This window comes from Cydia strobilella, chromosome 5, assembly GCF_947568885.1.
Source record: "Cydia strobilella chromosome 5, ilCydStro3.1, whole genome shotgun sequence".
Taxonomy (NCBI): domain Eukaryota; kingdom Metazoa; phylum Arthropoda; class Insecta; order Lepidoptera; family Tortricidae; genus Cydia; species Cydia strobilella.
Window position 1 is genome coordinate 17,284,672 of NC_086045.1, and position 23,446 is coordinate 17,308,117.

At 36.1% G+C, this 23,446-nt stretch overlaps 1 protein-coding gene across 1 annotated transcript; it reads left to right on the forward strand.

Moving 5' to 3' along the window:
* Positions 1 to 1,953: 1,953 nt before the first annotated feature.
* LOC134741516 (monocarboxylate transporter 9-like) lies at positions 1,954 to 20,427 on the forward strand. The gene is made up of 9 exons (XM_063674319.1): positions 1,954 to 2,320; positions 4,489 to 4,612; positions 8,723 to 8,866; positions 10,009 to 10,281; positions 12,237 to 12,381; positions 13,517 to 13,664; positions 15,752 to 15,896; positions 18,249 to 18,440; positions 20,229 to 20,427. Exons 1-9 carry the CDS (start codon positions 2,204 to 2,206, stop codon positions 20,348 to 20,350), a joined length of 1,410 nt encoding a protein of 469 aa, XP_063530389.1. The 5' UTR covers positions 1,954 to 2,203; the 3' UTR covers positions 20,351 to 20,427.
* The last annotated feature ends 3,019 nt before the right edge of the window (positions 20,428 to 23,446 follow it).

The following is a 23,446-nucleotide window of genomic DNA, read 5'->3' on the forward strand; positions in this document are numbered from 1 at the left end:
ATAAAATAAACACGAGCGGATTAACTTTCTTTTAGTGTTACAAGTTAAGTATTATCAATGGTAAAATGTTAGGCTGAGCAATAAGAAGGTATAGAGGGAAATGCTAGAAACACAATTTTTGACTCCGTAACTTTGTTTGGACTAGTTAGGTAAACTTATCAAAAGTCCCCAGCCGTAACGGGAGGGGGGGGAGAGGGGGGGTTTGAGATATCCGCTTTGAAGGTTTATTTAGGGCTCTCAATTTTATCTTGATATCTACATCAATGAAGTTACTAGGCCATGTTTGGTATCGTTTTCGTATAAATCGGAAGTGCCAAATCCATTTACGGTATCACATTGACACCATTCCGAAGTAAAAACATAACCTTTAAACAAATAACTTTTTTAACTCCTCTTCACGCTTAAATCGCTGAACCGATTTAGTTGAAATTTGGTATAGAGATGCTTTAAGTCCCGAGACAGGACATAATAGTTTTTATCTCAAGAATCATACTTTGAAGGTATGAAATTTGGTGTGAGGGGAATTCAACTTCGGCGAAGAGGTTCATACTGTTTAAGTTTAGGTTTGTAGTCATGTTTGGTATAATTTTTAACTAAATCAAACATGTAGACCGTCCCAAATATTATTTAATTCGGTTCAGCGGTTTTTGATACAACCTTCAACTCCACTTTTTACACCCTCAAAAGATGATTTTGGTTATAAAAACTATCCTATGTAACTCAAACCATCTCTATACCAAATTTCAATGAAATTGGTTTAGCGGTTTAAGCGTTAGGAGGTGTTCAAAAAAAGATGATTTTTACTTAGTAATAGTGTCAATGTTGATACCATAAATGAATTCAGCACCCCCTTATTTATACAAAAACGATACCAAACCCGGCCTAGCAGCTTCACTGATGTAGATAATCAAGATAAAAATGAGAGCCCTAACTTCACTAAACCTTCAAGAGCGGATGTCTCAAAAACTACAAGATATTGAAAAACTTGATATAGTAAAACTTGTAACAAATTAAATCACTTTCATTTTAAATGTGGCCTGGTCGCTCAGACGCATACTTTTACGAGATATAATCGAAAAACCGAAAAATGGAACCTTCAAACCCCGCTCTCCCCCCCGCCACCAGGGTTACGTCTGGGGACTTTTGATATGTTCACCGCCTAACTAGTCCAAACAAAGTTACGAAGTCAAGAATTGTGTCCTAAGCATTTCCCTCTATAACTTTTTTTGAACATTCATTTCCTGGCCTATGTTACGTCTCCTTGAATAGGGGATATTACTGCAATGTTCAGCCACCAGAGTGCAGCACTAGCCTTTTTAGTAAAACTTATACATACTGTACCTTTAAAAGGGTTTTGACAAGTTTTCAGAGATAATAAAATATGACATTGATGCATCAAGGCGGTTTGTTTACAGAGGACCTACCGGGAAACGCGAATTCGAAATTTCGCTAGCTGCCTCTTTATCGCTCAAATATGCAAGAGTGACAGAGATGTTAGATAACGAAATTTCGATTTTCTTGTTTCGCGATAGACCCTCGGATTGTGGTAGTGCTAGTGGCGCCCCCTTCTCAGTTTCGCGTAATATTCCGTATTACAAATACAAATAATTTATAAGGTTGTATACATGTCTTGAGCCTGTATCTTGGAAGTCTGCGAGAGCGATCGATAACTATTTTCACATTAGTAGATACAGTGATTAATACTACGAGTAATTACTACAATAAGTAAATGCTATATAGGATACATAATTACTAAACTAAAAGATCAAATCATGTTTTTCAACTGTAATTGTATATATACCTAGCTTGTAAACAAACAAACCATTATATTTACAAAACACTTAATGTCCCCGAAGCGTCTACATAAGATTAATTAAACGACCGTTAATCCATTAATTAAAGTATTAACGTTAAGACCGTATTATATTTGAGACAATGCTTTCAGACAATTTCAACGAAATGTAAATCTCTATGTAATTAGTCCCATTCACGACACCGGTGCCTTCGAAAATAGTTAATGTGGTGGCAGTGACAGCAAAGCGAGGACGTGCGTGTGCTAGTCTCATCGTAAAATGCTGCCTCGGAAAAATCGACTAGTCCGCTGATAATGTTTAAGTACAGCTAAAACGCGAAGTATTCGAAATTTGCACTATTAACTTAGATCGGTACAAAATTATCGAACGCGTTTACGTGTTAAATAAACATGGATGAGGCTTTCGCGCATATCGAGGGGAATGGGAAGAAAAACTGCAAGAGGGATATGGTTCCACCGGATGGTGGCTGGGGTTACGTTGTATGTCTCGGCGTAGGATTTACTTTTGTAAGTATTTGCAAACAGCATTTATTTACTCGCGGAAATTAGTGTAAAAATAAAATGGCCCACTTCATTTTAGTGTTAACTAAGAAAGCATTTACGATTTTAGGACAATAAAAATATAGCCAGGAAATATACTTAGGTAGGTACAATGTTCATACCTAATGCGTTTTTGGTTAAAAATAATTTGAATGTTACAGAATATTACAAATGTAGTTCATAATTTATTTTCTTTCGTATTTTCACGAAAACGTACTAACGTGTCTTTCTATTTCAGTCAGTCTTGGTACAAAAAGTACTGAGGTTGACTGAAGTAGCATGACAAATACGAACGTTTTCGAAAAAATATGATGGAAAACAATTATGCACTACCTACATCTGCAGCTTTCATTTCTTGTATTCTTTAATGTTTTTTCTGTCAGTTTTTTTTTAAATTCATTGATTCAGATAAGAACCGTTAAAATATATATTGAATACCTAAAATTAATAGATTGTTCCTACGCCAATTTACAGATTCGTAAATTTTTATGGTACTTACATGTAGCATTTTCCCTATGCATTAAAAATATGTGTTAGCAAAGATTAATTGATTTTACATATTAGATGTGTAAAATAAATAAATAAACACACCTATTCGTGCTTCGAATTTTACAACTTAAATATGGCGCTGTACGGCTTCGCACGATAACCCCTCAGGCGGCAAGCTACCTCGAATGGGACGCTTGACCGGTCGTCAACTTCTTGAGCTGTCAAATTTGGGGAACGATTTAAGTTTAGACATTATACAGTTTATATACTGCTCAAAAGAAAATAGGGGCCACTAAGTGATTTGAACGTTACGTGAAAGGCACAACGTGAAAACAAGGTATTTTATTTGGTACTCCGTTTGCCAAATTTAGATGTCAGATAGGCTAGATCGTTAACTATCATTTCTGACCTCCGCAAAAATCTTGTGGCCGCGGATAATTTTTTTTTGGAACTTTTAAAATTAATTTTGATGTCCTTAATATCTTACCCGTTTCAACTTGAATTTTAATAAAAAGTGGAAGTGGTAAGGCCTATATTTTATTGTAATGTGTAAATGAGTAAATCTTTAGTACTTTTCAATATTCATTTTAAAAAAATTCGTGGGCACCCGATATTTTGGTGGTTTGGGAATAAAATAGCAAATTCATAACCTATTTCACAAAACATCATGTATTTTTTTTAACAGTAAAACAAGGCATTGGTTGTTGTTATAAAAATTAAATAAGTATTCAATTGTTTCACATATTTCAATAAACATGCAATTAGTTTTCTTGTAATGATCAAAATTCTTAGTGGTCCCTTTTCCAATTTTCTTTTGAGTAGTATGTATGTATTTTTGGTTTTAGTGAGTACTTTGACAAGCATTTTGTGTTCCTAAATGTTCTTCACAATGAACTATATTTTTAGGATGAAAAATTTGGAAGGTATTTAAGAAAATGGGCTAAAATTTCCAAAAAAAAAAATACATATTTTAGGAAACTGCAGTAATTTTAAAATGATTTGTTAATTAAAGTATGAAAATCAGCGGGATCGTCTCTTACTTTTTTTTTACTTTTTCATTCTAAAACTGCCAAGATTCAACGGCATTACTCATTCAGCCAATGAAACTGTTTTAGAGAAATTAAATATTAAATAAATAACAATTGAATCAGTAAAATAAGCATTTCATATCTTACATTTTACTTTATTTACATGAATAATGTCAAATAACTTTAAGCATCCATTTTAATGTCGTAATTTAAAGTTAAACTATGGCTGAGGTACGTCTTTTTACATGAAGGGGAGACTTTTTGCGATAATTCAAAAACGACTAAACTGATCATGTTCGTTACAGTTTTTACTTAAAGTCTGTTTGTCTTATGCTCTATTTCTACGATATTCACTTTATCAAAAAATGTTTGTTGAAGACTTATTGGTTTTGAAATACCTATCCAACGATACCCTATTTGCTGTAGGGTTAAAGCAAAAATAAACTTACACCCCCACTTTACGTAGGTACCCTAAAAAAATTGTTTTAGATTTTAATGTACGACTGTTGGATTTATTGATTTATACATCCATGCCAAATTGCAGCTTTCTAGCACTAACAATCACGGAGCAAAGCCTTGGACTTCGTTAGTAATCAATAACAATTCGTTTTGTTTCAGATGTTAGGTTTTGGATCATCGAACGCGTTTGGTATTATATTTCACAATTTTTTCATCGAGCAAGGCAGTGCAAGTGGCCTTCCTCTAGTGATTGGAGTGTATAATGGAGCTCTGTCGATATCAGGTATAAAATATTTTTTGAATGTTACAGGCGTATTCTTATTTTAATAACAGGTTATCAATTAGATCTGGATTAGATATGGATCTGATCTAATTCATAACCTGTTAATAAAATTAGAATGCGCCTATTACTGTTAAAATTAGGTATATTTATCACGTAATTAGTAAAAAGGTAAGTTCATTGAAAATCACTGTAAATATCTATTTATACCCAGCGACATTGCCTAGTCATTATGCAAAGCGCAGTTTAAGGTTGCGGGCACTGCAAAATAGGTTGATGCAATCCGCTTTATTCGGATTTGGATTTATGTTGGCCAAACCGGTCAGGATGTTCGCAAAAAAATGAGTAGTGAGTAGCTACACGCAGAGAGGTTAAGCCTCTCTGCGTATATTAGCTTTGTTTACATTCAGTGTAGGGGATCTAATTAACATTTTGTATATATTGCGTAAATGTTGAATTACCGATAAATATATGTTATTGTTAGATACGATGTTATACTTAATATCAATTCATTTGAATATTTGAATTTAAACTATCTCGAGCCATACATCATTTGAATATATTTAACAATAAATACCTAGTCTAGCCATAAATTCCGTTATCAACCTAAATTACACATATCACCTATAGATTAAAAGTTATTGAAACAAATTTTATATATCAAATAGACAAACTAATGACGAACTTAAAAATCATAATGATTATTAGATTTTGTCATCTTGCGTATTTACGTGCTTTTTAATGAAGCAGCGAAGTTCCTCAAAAATAAAGGAATTTTGACCACATAGCTTTAAAAATATTCTGTAACAAACTATTTTTTATGTATCGCGTAGAGCAGGCCTTGTTCTCCAAGATACATGACTTTTACTCTAAGCTACAACATGTGGAAGAGCGGTGTTCTCTAAACACAAGTAATCTCGTACTTAAAAAAGAGGCACCAGGTGAGACAATGTAATTTAATTATCATTTAAAATGAATAAATCATTTTCCCCTCACTAGCTCGGAAAGCCGTCTTTTATCCTTTAAAACAAGCGGGGAAAAACGCATTTTATTCACTAGTGGGAAAAGTAATTTGACCTTAGATGGAGCGTGTTTAAGTAGCTTTTGACAGATAACAAAACGTAAAACGCTCATAATAATGGTTCGTTCGATATTAATTATCATAAATAAATGGTTTGAGAATTTAATAAAACATACCAAATTTAGCTTTATTTAATGTTTTTAAGTCATAAACCTTAAATTCCATAAGAAACATTTGTTTTTTTAAATGATGTTGAATGTAATTCTGAACGCACAAGTTGAGTCGATGCAATTTCAAAACGCTTCGTCAGAAATGTCAACATTGTTAACAAAAATTTTCTCACCGACTCCGACACGTAATAATACACAACTTCCAGAGTTTTCTGTTATAATATCGTATTATCGTAAAAAAATGAGTAATTCCAGTGATGAAGATAATCTAACGCCTGTGGATGTTGCACTTTCCTCGCTATAGTGAGGGGAAAAGTTTTGTGTTACACACGGGTGCAAATGTATTTTACTTCTCGTGTGTTGAAACGCTACGCTCAGGATTCTGTTTTAGAACCACTCGCTTCGCTCGTGGTTCAACTATAGAATCCTTTCGCTTGCTCGTGTTTCGATTCCACACTCGCGGGTGAAATACAACTTTGCACCCTTGTATGACAAATAACTATTTTAATTTTTCATAACCTTGGTAAATTAATCCATGATCAGGTTTGGGAAGCAGGAGTGGCGTCTTTTAGGTATGAGCTTTAACAAAATGACAATCTTTTATCATGGAATACGGTGTTGCAAATAGTTTAAATTAAAGCGGCTATTACGGTATTTAGTTACACTCGTGCACGTCAATATTCACTAAAATGGATAAATTTTTCGCAAAAATTGGGCTTAGTGACACTTTTATCTGGGCCTTTAAATTGGTCACCTAAATATTTTTTTCAGAACAGGAATGTGATATTTCCGCAAAAATGGTGCGTTAGGTCCTCTTCTCTTGCTCCTTAAAAGGCATGTATCAAGCAAGGTGAGGGCTGGCAACATGGAATAATTATTAGGCATTTTTTATTCGTTCTTTTTAGGGTTCCGTACCTCAAAAGGAAAAAAACGGAACCCTTATAGGATCATTCGTGCGTCTGTTTGTCTGTCCGTCTGTCACAGCCCATTTTCTCCAAAACTACTGGACCAATTAAGTTGAAATTTGGTACACATATGTAAGTTTGTAACTCAAAGACGAAAATGTAACATAAACAAATGAATTTTCAACATCCCCCATGTGAACAGGGGGTTTTGGGGGTAAATGGGAAAATTAAAAAATAAAGTTCCGCAAACTATATCGTGTTACATATAAAATAAAAGAGCTCATTTTGAGAATCTCAAATACATATAATTTTTTTAATTTTAAAGTAAATAGTTTAGAAGTTATTTAAAAAAATAGCCAAAAAAATTCCTTTCCCCCCTTTATCACCAAAATTACTGGGTCTCAAATTTTAGAAAAAATACACAAATTAGTTCTTTACCTATAGATGACAGGAAAGCCTATTAGAAATGTGCAGTCAAGCGTGAGTCGGACTTAATTACTTAGTTTTTGATCCGACCCTACCTACGGGTTTTTAAAGACTCACGTTTCACATAAAAAATACATGCTTAAAAATGGTCTAATGTACGGAACCCGTGGAACGGGAGTCCGACTCGCAATTGGCCGGTTTTTTTTATTAGTCCCATTAATATTAGGTATATAACATTTTATTAAATCACTTTAAAATTATAGTCTCTAGACAATTAACTTTGTAACATAATTTATGGCTAGACAAGGTAGTTTATAAAATATTTAAAATTTACTTAATTTGGAGCAAGTATTGGAGCAAAGTAGAACTATTTTACGGAACCTTAATACTTAATTAATTGACAACGTAAATAGATATGAAGCTGGTGTTTTAAATAAATTGATTGGAATTGAACAATTTTATTTGGTCGCCTTTTGACCCGCAATTAATTAACGAAATTTCTTTCGGCCGTACTTTCTTGGCCTAAATCTTGACAAGCTCGAATGTCTATGAGGATCAAGTTACTGACCTCAATTACTGTGAGCGACCTATTTACTACAAATCGGTTGATCGGCGCTGATGGGGCAAAAGGACCGATGCTGCAAGATTTAATAGATCTTTATTCTCATGACGATGCGCGTGAGACATTTTCATTAATTGATCGTGTGCATGATTTAAGGATGACTCACGCTAGACCGGGCCGGGCCCGGGCCGAGGCGTCCGACATGTCATTTCTTATGACGGCTGATCGGTGATCACGTGGTGCTTTCCATACAAAATAAAGCGCTGGAAGCTCCGGCCCGGCCCCGTCCCGGTCTAACGTGAGCGTGAGTCATCCTTTATTGATTGACAATGAGAATGGGAAAGGAAGAGGTAATCAATTCAGTAAATTTTAACTATCCGCGGTTTTTTTTTCTAATTAGATACTTAAAACGTATTTAGGTTAGAATCACATCTCTATTAGATATGTTAGTATTAGTCAGGTAAAATCCCGTTGAAAAACCGGCCATGTGCGATTTGGACTTGTGCTTCGAGGGTTCTGCACCTACGTACAAGTCTTTATAACGTTTTTATTTATATATTTTTACTGGTTGTGGTTATTAGTACTTTTTTAATTAACCACCAAACTTGAGGTTTATATGTTTAACCGTTATAGTGATAGAACAAACATAAAAAAGCCACATTACTTGTTTGGCTTCCCTTTTAATTGTTAATTAGTATTATAAGAGTTACTCACGTACACACTATGTGAAAATTTAAATATTAATGGTTCTTTAAATAGAGCTCGTTGACAGACAGCCAGACAGATGGACAGTGGAGGGTTAATAGGATTCCCGTTCGCATACCACGGGTACGAAACCCTAAAAAACATATGTCTAACCTTTTCTTATAACAAGACGCATTATGATACACACCAACCTAACCTTCCTTCATTAAAAAATCGCATCGAGGATATTTATTTATTAATATTACTTACAACTATAGTACAAAGTTCATATAAGTAGGATTTAAATTTGAGGAAATTACGGAGTAAAGTAATGGTTATTTTCAGGATTCCTGAGTGGCATAGCTCTAAAGAGGTATTCCTTCAGACAAGTGGGCTTGATTGGAGCTGGGCTCTTCGTTCTGGGAGATGTCTTGACTGTTTTCGTACAGCGCACCTATCAGCTTGTTTTCACGTTCGGGGTTATTAGAGGTAATTTATAGCAAGGAAATTATATAATATATCTAATTCAATTATACTCCACGAAAATTCGTTCAGACATGTTATCCGAAGCATGATACGCCGTGTACGGTCTTCGTATATGGATAACACAGCGTGTAAAACAAATGATAAATATTCTATATCATATTTGTCAACGATTTATTTATCTGCAAGAGATGCACCGCGAGTCGCGTTATGTATAGCACCCCGGCATATGTGTACGTTTGCTTAGAATATCATTACGCGCGCGTGTGGATTGTTTTTACGCCACCATGCGCAAGAGAGCAACCTCAGCAGCGCGGCGCGTGCGTGCCAGCGGCAGCGCCCTGCTGGCAGTCGTCGCCGACAGGCTTGACGGTCCATTTATGGGACACTGGTTGTCATTGCATGCACCAGTGTCCCATAACTGGGCTAAATGACGTAGGGTATATACTTAGTTGTTATATTTTAGTAATCATTGTTGACATTCTTCTTTTTAATTTTGTTTTTATTATTATTTTATTATTATTTTGTGTCGTCATGTGTTTGTATTATGGGCTAAAAGCCTGACATAAACGATATATTTTTTTTATTACTAAAAAATCACAACTAGATTTTTTTAACTGAAATAATTAAGTTCGTGAGGCCAATTCAGATATCAATTTCTTGTTACGGATATGATCATTTTTTATTACAAATTGATAACAATAAATTACTATCTGAATGGGCCTCCCTATCTTGGCAGTCATTTAACGTAGATGCGATTTACTCGTATGCGATGACGTAAAGTTATTGCAAAATTAATGGTAAGGATTTTAATGAAAATATTTTATATTAAACAAAGTTAACGTCTAAACAGACGATAACAGACAGACATAAAACATATTTAGATCAGTACGGTTTCACTCACTATTATTTTTAGTCGCTTCTGGCGACATGTTTCGGATTCATCGGGAATCCTTCCTCAGGCACGATTGTCCGCAGTGGCTGTACGTCGTGCGTGTGGTAGGATTCCCGATGAATCCGAAACATGTCGCCAAAAGCGACTAAAAATAATAGTGGGTGAAACCGTACTGATCTAAATATGTTGGAATATGTCTCACGATAGTTTAATTTCGACATAAAACATGTATAAAGTTTGTTAACACTTTCAGGAGCCGGATTCGGCATGATGATACCCGTAAGCTTCACAGCATTTAACTGTTATTTCACTAAAAGACGGACTGCCATGATGAGCGCTAACCAGACCATGAGCAGCATAGCCTCCATTACGTTTCCCATACTGGTCACGTACCTGCTGGCAGAGTACGGGCTCCAGTGGACTCTGGCGCTCATCATGGCCCTGGATTTGCATCTAGTCTTCGCCATGCTAGTCATGCACCCAGTTCAGTGGCACATGATTAAAAACCCAGAGGCTAGCATAACAGGTATGTTCCGTAATAAAAAGTGCCTTATAGCTCGATAAATTTGGTAGAAGGTAAAGACAAAGATAAAGATAGTTCATTATTCAAGTAGGCATATATTACAATGCGCTTATGAACGTCGAATAAGCTACACCGGCACTAACCTAACCCTACACCTCTGCCTCAAGAAGATTGAAATCCTCCTCAATTGGAGGAGGGGGTCTCAATATGGGACCGGCAAGAAACTCGACGGGACATATCTTTTCAATTACGACATAACAAGTAAATAAGAAAAAAATACAATTTATACTACCTGCCTACTATATTTAGAATTCATGCAATTACATACAGCAGGTACTTTTCTTTATAGAAATTTGATTTAAAAATATATATGTACATCAAATAATACAAATACGTAGCTCTTTCAGAAAATATCAAATTCTTCCAAAAAGATAAGATAATATAATTAATAAGAGAAATATATTATAAATATCTGACTGATTGCTATTAAATACCTACATAACATATTTGATGTGCTTTTTTACCTGAGCCACCCTGAGCTGTAGATCCGACAGTAGTGGTAGTAGTAGATATGGTACTATAATCATTTACAAATTATAAAATTATTTAATTTTATTTATTTTTGTAAACCTGTGTTGTGTACAATAAAGTGATTACTACTACTACTACTACAAATACTGTACGGATTTCATCAGTACATATATGTATATTCAAGCTTCGTGGCTGTTTAGCGTGCGGAAACTTGGTTTTCGCGAACTAGTGCTTTTTATTTTTCCAATTTTTTTAAATTTATACTTGTTCCAATTCATGACTACTTATTGATGAGTGTTTATATTAGTTTCCTTCCTTTAAACGTCGTAATTAACATAAAAACCTACTGTTAATCTAAGAATACGAAAAATATGCATATTTCATATTTTATTACTTACCTCTTCATCATTATAAGTATTACACGTTTATTTTTTAATGTTGAAAAACCGTTCTTAATAAGTTGTCTGAATGGAACGGAACGCCTGTCAAAGAAGAGGCGTATTTTCTTACTGCAAGAATGTTTTAAGTTTCCAAAGGCAACATTCGATATTGTTTTTATAAATATACGATACACAAATAATCGTAAATAACGATATTTAGGTAATAATAGTACAATGTTTTAATATTTACAATTTGTTTCTGTCTTATAGAACATGCATTTGAAAAAAAAACTTTCATTTAAGTGGGGCAATAATAATAACAAAATCTATTCTAGTCGAATAAAAGCTAGAAAAACACCTCTTCATAATGTCAATGTCAATGATGTCACAGAATTAATAATATAAAAAGTTTCGAATTCCATTCCTTAATACTTGTTGCTTTTCTTATTTTTTCGCAACTGTATTAAAAAACGTCGTTCGATACACGTGCGGATATGTCATTCTTCACTCGTCCCGAGTCTTGCCACGAGCCGTAGGCGAGTACTCTCTTACTTGTGCTCGGTACTTGTGTAGTACTGACATACTTTCCGCACTAGCATCGAAATGTACTATTTCATCACACTTGATACACAATTATAGACCTCGTTTACAAACTCAAGCTTACCCCTCTCATTTACCCAATATACTATTGTTGATTTGACGAATTCAAAATCAATTAGACATTATTACTAGAACCGGCACAGATAACCAGTATTTTGCGCCATGATTTGTTGTTGTTTGACAATAAACCATAGAAGCGGAGCGTGAATCTCGCGACCTAAACGCGTATGCTCCATGAATTTTACGGCGCTTACGACGTTTTGGTCGCGTGGTGCAGGTTGCGATTGCGACAATTTCATTGTTTGGTATGACTTCTTTATAATAATAACAACTCAATGGTACCTACATGTAACTTTAGACTAACATATCAAATCTATTGTGTTACTGTTACCGTGTTACCTTACCTGTCATTTAACCGTCATTTGTGATGTCATTTAACACTTCCAGAGCTTAAGTCAAAGTGCGATGTCCTTAATGTTTCCAAAATAAATTATGAAAGTGACGAGGCGATTGTAAAAATGTTGCCAGCAGATGACAGTGAAGAAAAGGAGAAGCTACCAAAGCGTCATGAGTCAATACAGAAAAGTATAATGTAAGTATTAATTATTTTATTGAATTTTATTAGGTATGTTAATTCTCGCGCGCGCGTCATGATGATACCTTAAACGGAAGTGAATAAATATAACGAAATATTTATAAGTAATTAAGACTCCTAAAAAGCACTAATAACCTGTTCGCATCTTCTGAAACTACTTATGATGAGAAATGCAACTTCGTATTTATTTGAGTGATCCCTTGTTTCGCAGACAGAAATTTCATAAAAGTTTGTTTCGAAGAAAATGTTTCATATAATTAACGGAAGTGAATAAATATAACAAAATATTTATAAGTAATTAAGACTTCTATAAAACACTAATATATAACCTGTTCGCATCTTCTGAAACTACTTGTGATGAGAAATGCAACTTCTTATTTACTTGAGTGATCCCTTGCTTCACAAACATAAATTTCATAAAATATTGTTTCGAAGAAAATGTTCCATATAATACTTGGTCCATCATACTAATTCATCTTCTGAAACTACTTATGATGAGAAATGCAACTTCGTATTTACTTGAGTGATCCCTTGTTTCGCGGGTTCAGTTTTTCGATTATATATCGGAAACTAGCGGCGTCTGAGCGACATGGCCACTTATACAAAATGAAAAGTGATTTAATTTGTTACAAGTTTTTTTTAAACTGTAATAGATGTCATATATTTAAGAAAAAGTGACGAAGCGCTCCAGTGGTGAAGGCCGGATTCGAACCGGCGTCTTTAGCTATCGCGGCTAACGCCATGAACCCCTAGGCCCTAGGCTAGTTGTAACAAAATACGGGCTAATAAGTACATAGTTGCAACCGCTGTGTGGCGCTGTCGTCGTGCACGGTCCCAATAAGTACTTTTTACTTGATACCGTGTAATAGTAATTGAGATAAGCTCGCGGGGTAAATTAGAACGATTAAGATTTTCAATTCAGTAATAAAAATTTACGGGCCTATTCGAGTTTTAGATCAGTATCGTATCGGAATCAGATCGCATAACTAAAACTCGAATTGGCCCGTAAGTCCTCTGCAACTTCCATGCATAATTGCATATTGAGACTTCACATCCCTAATATATGTTTTGTATACATTTTAATTAAGTGGAAAATAATTTGTCTGAAATTTTTATTATTGTTAATTTACAGTAAAATGATCTGCGAAAACGTCGAAGTAGATTTATTAAAAGATCCTCGTTTTGTGAGTACGTTATTGGGCTTGGCATTCGCATTCGTCTCGGATGTAACTTACCTGGCTATGGAACCTATGCTACTCTTTTCTTATGGATTCAGCAAGGTACGTGTTTTTATTTTAGCGAAGATACTTACGAGGGGCGGCTGATAAGTCCTAAGCCCAGGGTAGAAAAAAACGATATATAAAAAATAATTTATGTTTATTTTTCAATATAATCTCCCTCTAATTCAATGCATTTTTTACATTTTTTATACAATGCTTTTAGGCCGTTAAAAAAATATTCTTTAGATTGGCCTTCAAAATGCTCCTGTACGGCCTCTTTCATCTCTTCATCACTGCCAAATCGCTTTCCCCGTAAATCTCTTTTTAAATTGCTGAACAGAAAATAATCGCTAGGGGCTAGGTCTGGACTGTAGGGTGGGTGGTCGATTTCATCGAAGCCAATTTCCTTCAGAGCCTGCCTCGCAACCCGGGCGGTGTGAACGGGTGCATTGTCTTGCAAAAACAAAATGCCTTTCCTTAATTTGCCTCTCCTTTTCTCAACTATCGCTTTTCGCATCTGTCTCAATAGATTGGCATAATAAAGTGCATTTATTGTAGCACCTTTGGCCAAATAATCTATTAAGAGAATGCCATCACAGTCCCCATTGGCCACACAGTGGCCATTAACTTAGAAGCCGATTTTTGCACTTTAAACTTCTTCGGTGGTCTTTCACCCTTTTCAATCCACTGCATGGATTCAGATTTACACTCCGGATCATACTGCCTGATCCATGTTTCATCAACAGTTACTATTCTTGAGCAAACTTCATCTATGCCATCTCCGCACAGATCTAAAAATGCCTGGGAAGTTTCAACACGACGTTCTTTATCGAACGCCGTCAGCATTTTTGGTACCCAGCGAGCGCTGACCTTAGTCATGTTCAAATGTTCATGTAAAATCTCTCCAACCCGTTCTTTACTAATGCCTACAGTATCAGCTATTTGCCAAACCTTAACTCTCCGGTCTTCTAATACCAATTTTCTGACTTTTCTTACATTTTCTTCAGTCACCACCGATATTGGCCTCCCTGAACGGGGATCGTCTTCAATCGACTCCCTACCCAGTTTAAATAAGCGACTCCACTTTTTGACCGTAGCATAAGAAGGTCCAGAGGCACCATAAATACTAGCCATTTCTTCAAAAATACATTGCGGTGATTTAGCACTTTTTGTAAGGAACTTAATTACAGCACGGTGCTCAATTTTCGTAATATTTGTTGATAATTCAGACATGGTGAACTTTGTCGTTGAATATCTCAAGAAAAATTCAAACAAATATGACATGATTTTGTTTTTAATAATTCGTTTTTAAATGGCCTTTCTAGTGGCCAGTACCATAAACGCATATACGACCTCGAAATACCATAGGCTTAGAACTTATCAGCCGCCCCTCGTATATCATTATTGCTGCCGTGCTCTGCTTCTTATCAATCTGTCTCGTTTATCTTGAAATGATAAGTATCAGAATGTTTTTTTTCCGTAATAAAAACTAAACTCAAACATTTATTTTTAATACTACGTCAGTAGCAAACAAGCATACGGGCCGCCTGATGGTAAGCGGTCACCGTAGCCTATGGACGCCTGTAATTCCAGAGGTGTTACATGCGCGTTGCGGACCCTAACACCCCGCACCTTCGTTGAGCTCTGGCAACCTTCCTAGTCTTCCTACCAACCGGCAGGAACATAAATAACACTATGAGTAGGGTCTAGTGTTATTTGGCTGCGGTTTTTTGTAAGGTGATGGTCCTTCCCCAGTTGGGGTCTGCTCTAGATCTGGAATGACATCCGCTGTGCTGTGCCCTATCACACAACGAGATATGACATTCGCAGTGCCCCTACCTCTCTTTTGGACGTAGTTTAAGGCCATACCCTGGACAAACATGTCAAATATCATCTAAAGCGGTTCAACGGCTTAAGCGTGAAGAGGAAACAGACAGACATACTTTCGCATATATAAGATTAGTTAGAATATATATATATATAAACTTCAAACTATACATACATATATAAACTACTTATAATAAAAAAAAACTAATCTAAATTAAAATACATCTAAGTAAGACCCCCGCGGCATTGTGTCAAAGATGCTGGCAGCATTCCCTCGCGTACGTAACTAACTTATAATAATTATATGATATTTATTTCAGATGGAAGTAGCAACATGCGTGATGGCGGGCGCTATAGCTGATTTACTAGCAAGGTTCCTTCTTGCCGTAATCACGTTCTTCGTTGCTGTAGACAGCAGAAAGTTGTTTTTTGGTGGCACTTGTATAACAATATTACTGCGAATCGGTAAGTTGAGTGCCCAATGTTTTTTCATAATCCTTGTTTTTTATGTCCCATACCATACGAAAATGACAGTTCGTTTGCCTGAATTTGTCCAACCGAACTCTTGTTTTTCACACAGCTTGGGCACGGTGACAGTCAATACAATTTGGGGTCATTCATTCCTTCATTCTTTTAAAATTATGGCTTCAGTCCAGTGGGACTATTTCGCCAGTATCAAGGTATTAGGAGCTTTAAATACGACTAAAATTATACGGTTAGTACAAGACATTGTACGGTGATTTAATTAGCTCTTGTAAAGCGATTCCTGGACTTTACAAGTAGCACGTGGACTACCGGCTGTTGACTCCAAAATGGTGGTTAAACGCGTTTCAAGATTAATCCTCCATTCACTGCACACTACCACATTAGTTTACTGTATAGTAATAGCTATCGATATTACACTTTAAACAATATTGATGAGCAAAAAACAAAGGAATTAATCACGAGGCTAACTATCAAGATGGCACTCGAACCGGAAGTCCCAATTTTGGGTCTTAAGGTTATAAATTGTATGGACATGACAGCTGTTACCGTACCCAACTATGTGAAAAATATTAGTATCTACAAAAATTTTATCTACAAAAGCAGAATGATTGAGTAGTAAATTGGCCATTGGAACTGTCATTTTAGTATCGGGGATATAAAAACACGCTTAAAATACTAATTTAAAACGAGCTATTAAAATACTGTACATATAAGTCTGCGCATTGAATGTTACATTACAACAATCCAAAGTCATTGGATGATTAATAGGTTCAATTAATAGAATAGGTCTAGGATGCAGAAACTAGCACAATCTCAATTCATCAGCCCTAAAACCGATGCTAAAATCTATTATTGGTAGAAGGGTTTAATTAACCGTGTTGAACCTGAACATGAATTGCCTTAACTAGCTACGTACCTATATTGGTTGCAAAAAAAAAAACATTTCACAATTATAATAGACCATTCTGACAATGAAAACGCAAGAATTTAAACTAGTCGTTATCCAATTATTCCTATAAAGAATTATCGTCTATTGTTTAATCAAGTTAGTTCACTGAGGAAAAATATACTGATATTACACTTCATAAATTACTCTGTCGATTGTTACATTATGAGGAAAATTTAATCCAATAAACACAGATCTAGTACGTAATCCCTTACCATCGTATTTTCACGGAAACGTACGAACGTGTCATGCTATTTCAAACATGAGAAAAGAAGGTTTCTGAGAAAATACGATGGTGAAGGATTGTGCACTACATCTGTACCTATTTTATTTAGGGTATCCCAATATGGCGCCGAGTTTGTTGCCGGTCCCATATTGGGATACCCTCCTACAATTTAGGAGGGAATTAAATCTTCTCGGGTCCGTGGTGTAGGGTTGGAGCCGGCGTAGTTTTTATCGCGTATATATATATCTTTACTTGAAAATAATTGTAGTGTATAACTAGCCTTATGAACCGATTTTGCATGTACAACCAGCCTTAAAGTTTGTAGTCTATGATTGTTCATTATTTTAGTATGTGGGTATTTTTGCACTTTGTAATTTTTCCTCAGTCACCCGTTGACCACGAACGCTGTAAAGGGTTCGAAACGTCGGGATGTATTATAAATTCAATATACGCGATATAATCCGTTTTCATAGTTTTATTTCATAATAATAACAAGTTAAATTACAAAATGGAAACTTATAACATAAAGAAATAACATGACATTGTAAAAATAATAACTAGACATTAGGAATGCTCGCGGTTATGTGAGTGTGTGTGTGTGTGAGAGTGTCTGCTCTTCAACTTCAACTACTTCAACGTTTCCAACTTCTTTAACTTCTTGAACTTCAACTTCTACAACTTCTTCAACTTCTCCAACTTGGAGGTGGAATTGTAAGTGAAGTGAAGATACAACATAAATAAATAAAAGAAAATACTTTCTTAAAAAAGGGGAAGGGGAAGGGAGGGAGGGAGGGGATAAGACCTTTCATTACAAATAAAGAATGTTCGCATTTTTAACTAATTAGTCATCCCTTTTGGGGGTGAGAAGAAGGGTGTGATAAAAAGCAGATTTGTTTAAAAATTTAGGGACCCAAATAATTAATTCCACGCAGACGAAGTCGCGGGCATAAGCTAGTGTATTAATCGGTTAAAGGGCCACCCCATACTAGCGTCTTTTGAGCGTCGGCGTCTAGTCAGCGCTATGGAAAATGGCGTCGCTGCGCATCAGTTGCACCAACGTTGCGTCGAGCAGCCATAGAGTTGACTAGACGACGACGCTTGGGAGACGCTAGTGTGGGGTCTCTCAAAATCAGCTATTTGAAGTTTATATTGGTTCCAGCGTTGGTGAGCGGTAACGATCTGTGGTGGGTGTTCAGCGTGACGGTGGCGTCGGGCGTGGTGCGCTGCTCCGTGCAGGTGCTGTTCCCGCTGGTGCTGGCCACCGCCGCGCCCCCGGACCGCTTCCCCGCCGCACTTGGTCTGCACATCATCTTCTCCGGCGTGCTCATGCTTATGGCGGATCCTTTAATCGGTAAATAAACCTCCCCAAAAAATACGAACATACTACGGGAAGTAACTGCAAGCAATGTATGGAGCAGTATTCACTTTTGTCTCAGGCGACGCCGCTTGGGTCGATTGTACCTTGACTCATACTTAGCTGATCTAAAGCCCTACGGCGCGATTTGGGAAATGAACTAGAGATTCACTAGATATGAAATAGTAAAGATATGTGACATCCCACGGGTCAAGGCGGTTGGAGCGGTTGGCAGTTGAACCTTATGGCGGTTGGAGCTTACGCTATCAATAACGCCGCTCCAATGAATATTGGATGGCGATTACGTCGCATAGCGCCGCAATAAGTGCCAGTCGCCATAAGGTAACTTTTGCCGTGAAATGTCACATATCTTTACTATTTCATATCTAGTGAGTGAACGAGATTAATTTTTGGCTAGCCACTATAGTAGGGTAAGTAAGCGCCTTGAGTATGCACTTTTGTCTCAGGCGATGCCGCTTGGCACGATTGTTCCTTAGGTCAAACAAAACTGATTTGGCCCGGTAGCCACGATATCGTACCGTGCATACCCCCCAAAAAGGGGGGGGGGGTGAAAGGGTCTGCTCCCCAGGTCTAATTCGTAAAAATATGAAGGCCAAAATAGTGAGAGAACAACATTATTTGTATGAAAAGGTAAAGCTATTATTTTATAAATAAATTCCTCGTCCTTAATTCAAGCTAAAATGATATCAAACTTGACCTGAGTGGTAGCACAGGTAGGTAGAAACAGAGCGCAAAATGGACTGCCGGAGTCGCCTCTCCCTTCCCTTTTTGGGGGGTAGCCAAGAGTTAATCTCGCGGCTAGTACATTAGATGAGCTTAGTATTATCCAAGGAACGATCGTGCAAACGGCATTTCTTGAGATAAAAGTGTAGCTATATTTATCTACTGCACTTACTTCCCCTACTAAATACAAACGATTGCGAGCATTTTTCTGGTAACATGTAGGTAACTATATTTGGAACACGTTCTAAAATAATGAATACCCAAACACCCAATGAATGCAAATTGATATGTGTATCATTAGACTAAGGTGTGAGGTCAGAATTATTGGGTTACGCGTTACGCAGAAGAAAATCGTGACGTCGGTTTTTTTATTGTAGTAATTATTAAACATTTTTAAACTAAATGTTTACGTGTCAGATACGAAATTGTAATAATTATGGAAGCATTTTCTCGTTGAATGCTATTACCTATAAGCGCACAGCTGTACCCTGGTCTATGTTCTATTTCCTGCGGGCGAACTATCTAAAGTACGTAATACTTCAAATACTTGCAATAGGGTTATTGACACATGTTGAATGTTATAACTAAATCTAGATAAATAGATAGAAAATGAGCAATTTATCACAATAAATTGGTTACTTAAAATATATATGGGATATTTTTTTTTCTTTCAAATAGGAAAAAAATGGTACCATACGATTCCTTACATTTTATAAAAAAAAATTGTACGGCAACAAAATACAAACGCAATATTTTACCGACAAAATCGCAATTTTATTGTTTTCCATACATCGAAACGGCTTCTAAGCAATAGCGACGTTACATGGTGACGTCACGATGTATTGTCATTTTGTTAGAAGCATTTCGTCAGTAAAGTGCGGGTACCGTCCAGACTTTAACCCTCATCTGTGACTGTTGTATTGCTTTAAGACAATGGATCCTCAAAACAAACCTGATCGACTGATTGATACCATTAATATTTTTTATTGTCAAATACTCTTGTAATGAGACTTCCTTAAAAATATAAACTTTCTTTTTCAGGTGTAATATATGAAGCAACGGGTAGCTACAGCTACTGTTTCTTCGCGATGAGTTTCTGTTGCTTGATCTGCGTGGTGCTGTGGTCCATTGATTATATCATTTACCGCAAGGGTAAACGATGATAAATGTTAAGAGTGCCTTCAAATTCGACTGAGAAGAATAAGTGACAGCTACAATATTTCTACTAAAAAATTAGGATAGGTAGGAGTACTTAGGCAGTAGTTAGTCTTAGAAAGTAGGTAACTAATTATATGCAAGTAAGTCATTTCTTGGAAGGTCTACTACCTCTATCATTAGGGTTCCGTACCCTAAGGGTAAAAATGGGACCCTATTACTAAGACCCCGCTGTCCGTCTGTCCGTCTGTCTGACACCAGGCTGTATCTCATGAACCGTGATAGCTAGACAGTTGAAATTTTCACAGATGATGTATTTCTGTTGCCGCTATAACAACAAATACTAAAAACAGAATAATATAAATATTTAAATGGGGCTCCCAAACAACAAACGTGATTTTTTTGCTGTTTTTTTCCGTAATGGTACGGAACCCTTCGTGCGCGAGTCCAACTCGCACTTGGCCGGTTTTTATTACGTTGAATGACGGTGACATGTATGTAATACGTATATATAAAAGTAATATAACGTTGTATGAGTTATGTAACAGTTCAAATTTAGATTTTCTGAGTAAATAGATAACGTGATTTAAATTATTACTCTACTGTATTGGTAAAATTTGACTTATTATCCACGCTATGTATTTATAACCAAAATGTTATTATTCAAGGAATGTACCAGAAGGTACAGTGCTACTGAAAATACTAATGTAATTACAAACGCGTTCAGTTTCAAGTTATTTATGTAGAATGCATCTTTCAAAACGATTATATCAGTAAAGTTCTTTTCTTTTATGAAAAGTGGAAAACTAGGAGAAATGATACCTATAAGCAACTAGATATAGGTAGGTGGGCGTTTTCTAAAATAAATATTGAAAACCTGATTCTTTCAAATTTGGACACGCTTGGGCTCATTCTACTCAGAATCGACAGCATTCTCCATCCTGCCATTAAAAAAAGATGTCCCAAAATGTCCATTCCATTACGTCACGTTTTGGTGCGAAATTTTTTTTCACTTGTATGTGCGTGAGTGCGTAGTGGAAACTACTAGTTTCATACAAATTTTTGGTACATTTTTTTTATCATCAGGATTGAATATGCTAGTGATTCTTAGTTGAAAAAACCCAAAAACACCAGGATCTGTGAGAATCAGGTTTTCAATATTTACATTAAATCATTTTACGGTTTAGACTCACTTGTTTTAGTCACTCGCGCGAATGAGTGAATGTTAGTATGTCTCACAACAGTTTAAATTCGATTTTCAATATTTATTTTAGATAACGCCCAGGAAAGCTATACGAGTAAAAGCTGATCAGGCCGCCTAGTTAGCTAGGTGAGAAACGCTTGCGCTACGGTAATGAAAAGGCTTTGTCTCTCTAATATCACTCTTCCATATTAGTGCGACAGTGACAGTTGCGTTTCGTTCACTACGGACAGTAGGAAGCGTAATCGATTGGCACGTTGTTGGCTACGCACCCAGCTTCCTAACACCCGATCCTTTGCTATTAATAAGGCATAAAATATAACTTTAACACTTAATTATTCGTGAAAAATATTTCGTGAAAACGCTTGCGATGTTTTTGAGATAATGTCACTGGACAGTGCTGTGTCGTTGTGTGGACGTTTTTAACATGTCACACAATCGAGGTTTTAGTATACATGGGCAACACTGGTAGGTAGTCCCTAATAGGCTACTTAGAAATCGCAACAAAGAGGCATAGGTAGTTTATATTTGAGGTATAATCGTTCATGTGTTGTCTACCCCAAAGTTTTTCATACACTTTTCGTCGGGTAGTCACACAAATCTCTGTTTTGACATTTTGCTGGGATGTCAGTTAGCCGCGACCACGACCTGTGAAACCTGTGTCGAAACGTCGGTAAATAAAGGTAACAAAATAAATTCGCGACAGACCCGATTATAAATGTGATTTAATATATAATCATTCGGTTGTCATTTGTATTTAAAGATTGCTGGCAATTTGAAAATTGTATGTCGAGCGTAATTCAAATTTTGACCCGAAAAAATTTCGTGACATATTTATTTACGATTTTCATTGTATGCTCGGCCAACAACAGTTATAGTTGACTTTAGTTATGTATATTTTTTTATAATGAAACCTAGTTCTCGTACGACTGTTTACATTTTTAATGTCAAATTTAATCACTATTGTAATTATTTAACGTATGATCATAGAGATCCCATTCAACTGCTACGTCAAAAGATTAAATCGTAGTATTGCGCTAAAAATACTTACAAAAAGTTGCATATCAGATGCTGACGGAATGTCAGATATTTATGACACATATTTATGCGTATAAAAACTTGGTACCTACCTCACGAATTTCATACAAAACCTCTGAGGACCCAGAATCACCATACAAAAAGGGCTTTGAGAGAATGAGCGTTATTATGCATTTCAGGGTCATCCAATCCTAATGAAAATTTGTACATGTCATAAACAAACACGCATTATATAAATAAAAAACCGGACAAGTGAGAGTCGGACTCGCCCACCGAGGGTTCCGTACTTTTTAGTATTTGTTGTTATAGCGGCAACAGAAAATTTCAACTGTCTAGCTATCACAGTTGATGAAATACAGCCTGGTGACAGACAGACGGACAGAGGAGTCTTAGTAATAGGGTCCCGTTTTTACCCTTTGGGTAATGAACCCTAAAGAATAAGGGCCTCATTACTACAGTTTTCTCTGTACTAAAAACTTTCAGATGCCCCTTGTCCCTCGTATATTAATTTTATAGTACATATGGTGCTACTTTCTCGCACTAGTGCGTAAAAAGCACTTTTCGTGCATATGTCGAAAGTTTAAAGGGCCATATGTACTGTAAAACGTTGTACGATACATGTGCGAATACTCGTGTCGATACTCCCTGCGGTCGTGTTTTAATTTATCGCCACTCGTTTCGAATTTCATCTTTTCCGCACTTGTACCGTAAATAACTAATAATTCTATCAATATGATTAATCGTGATTGCCTTTTAACAGCGGAGTATTTAAAAAAAACGACGTCGGATGGGTATTCGCAATTTCGCAGTTCTTAAATATGACTTACTTCTTAAGTGCTAAGTAATAACTAATTACCAAAGCGTG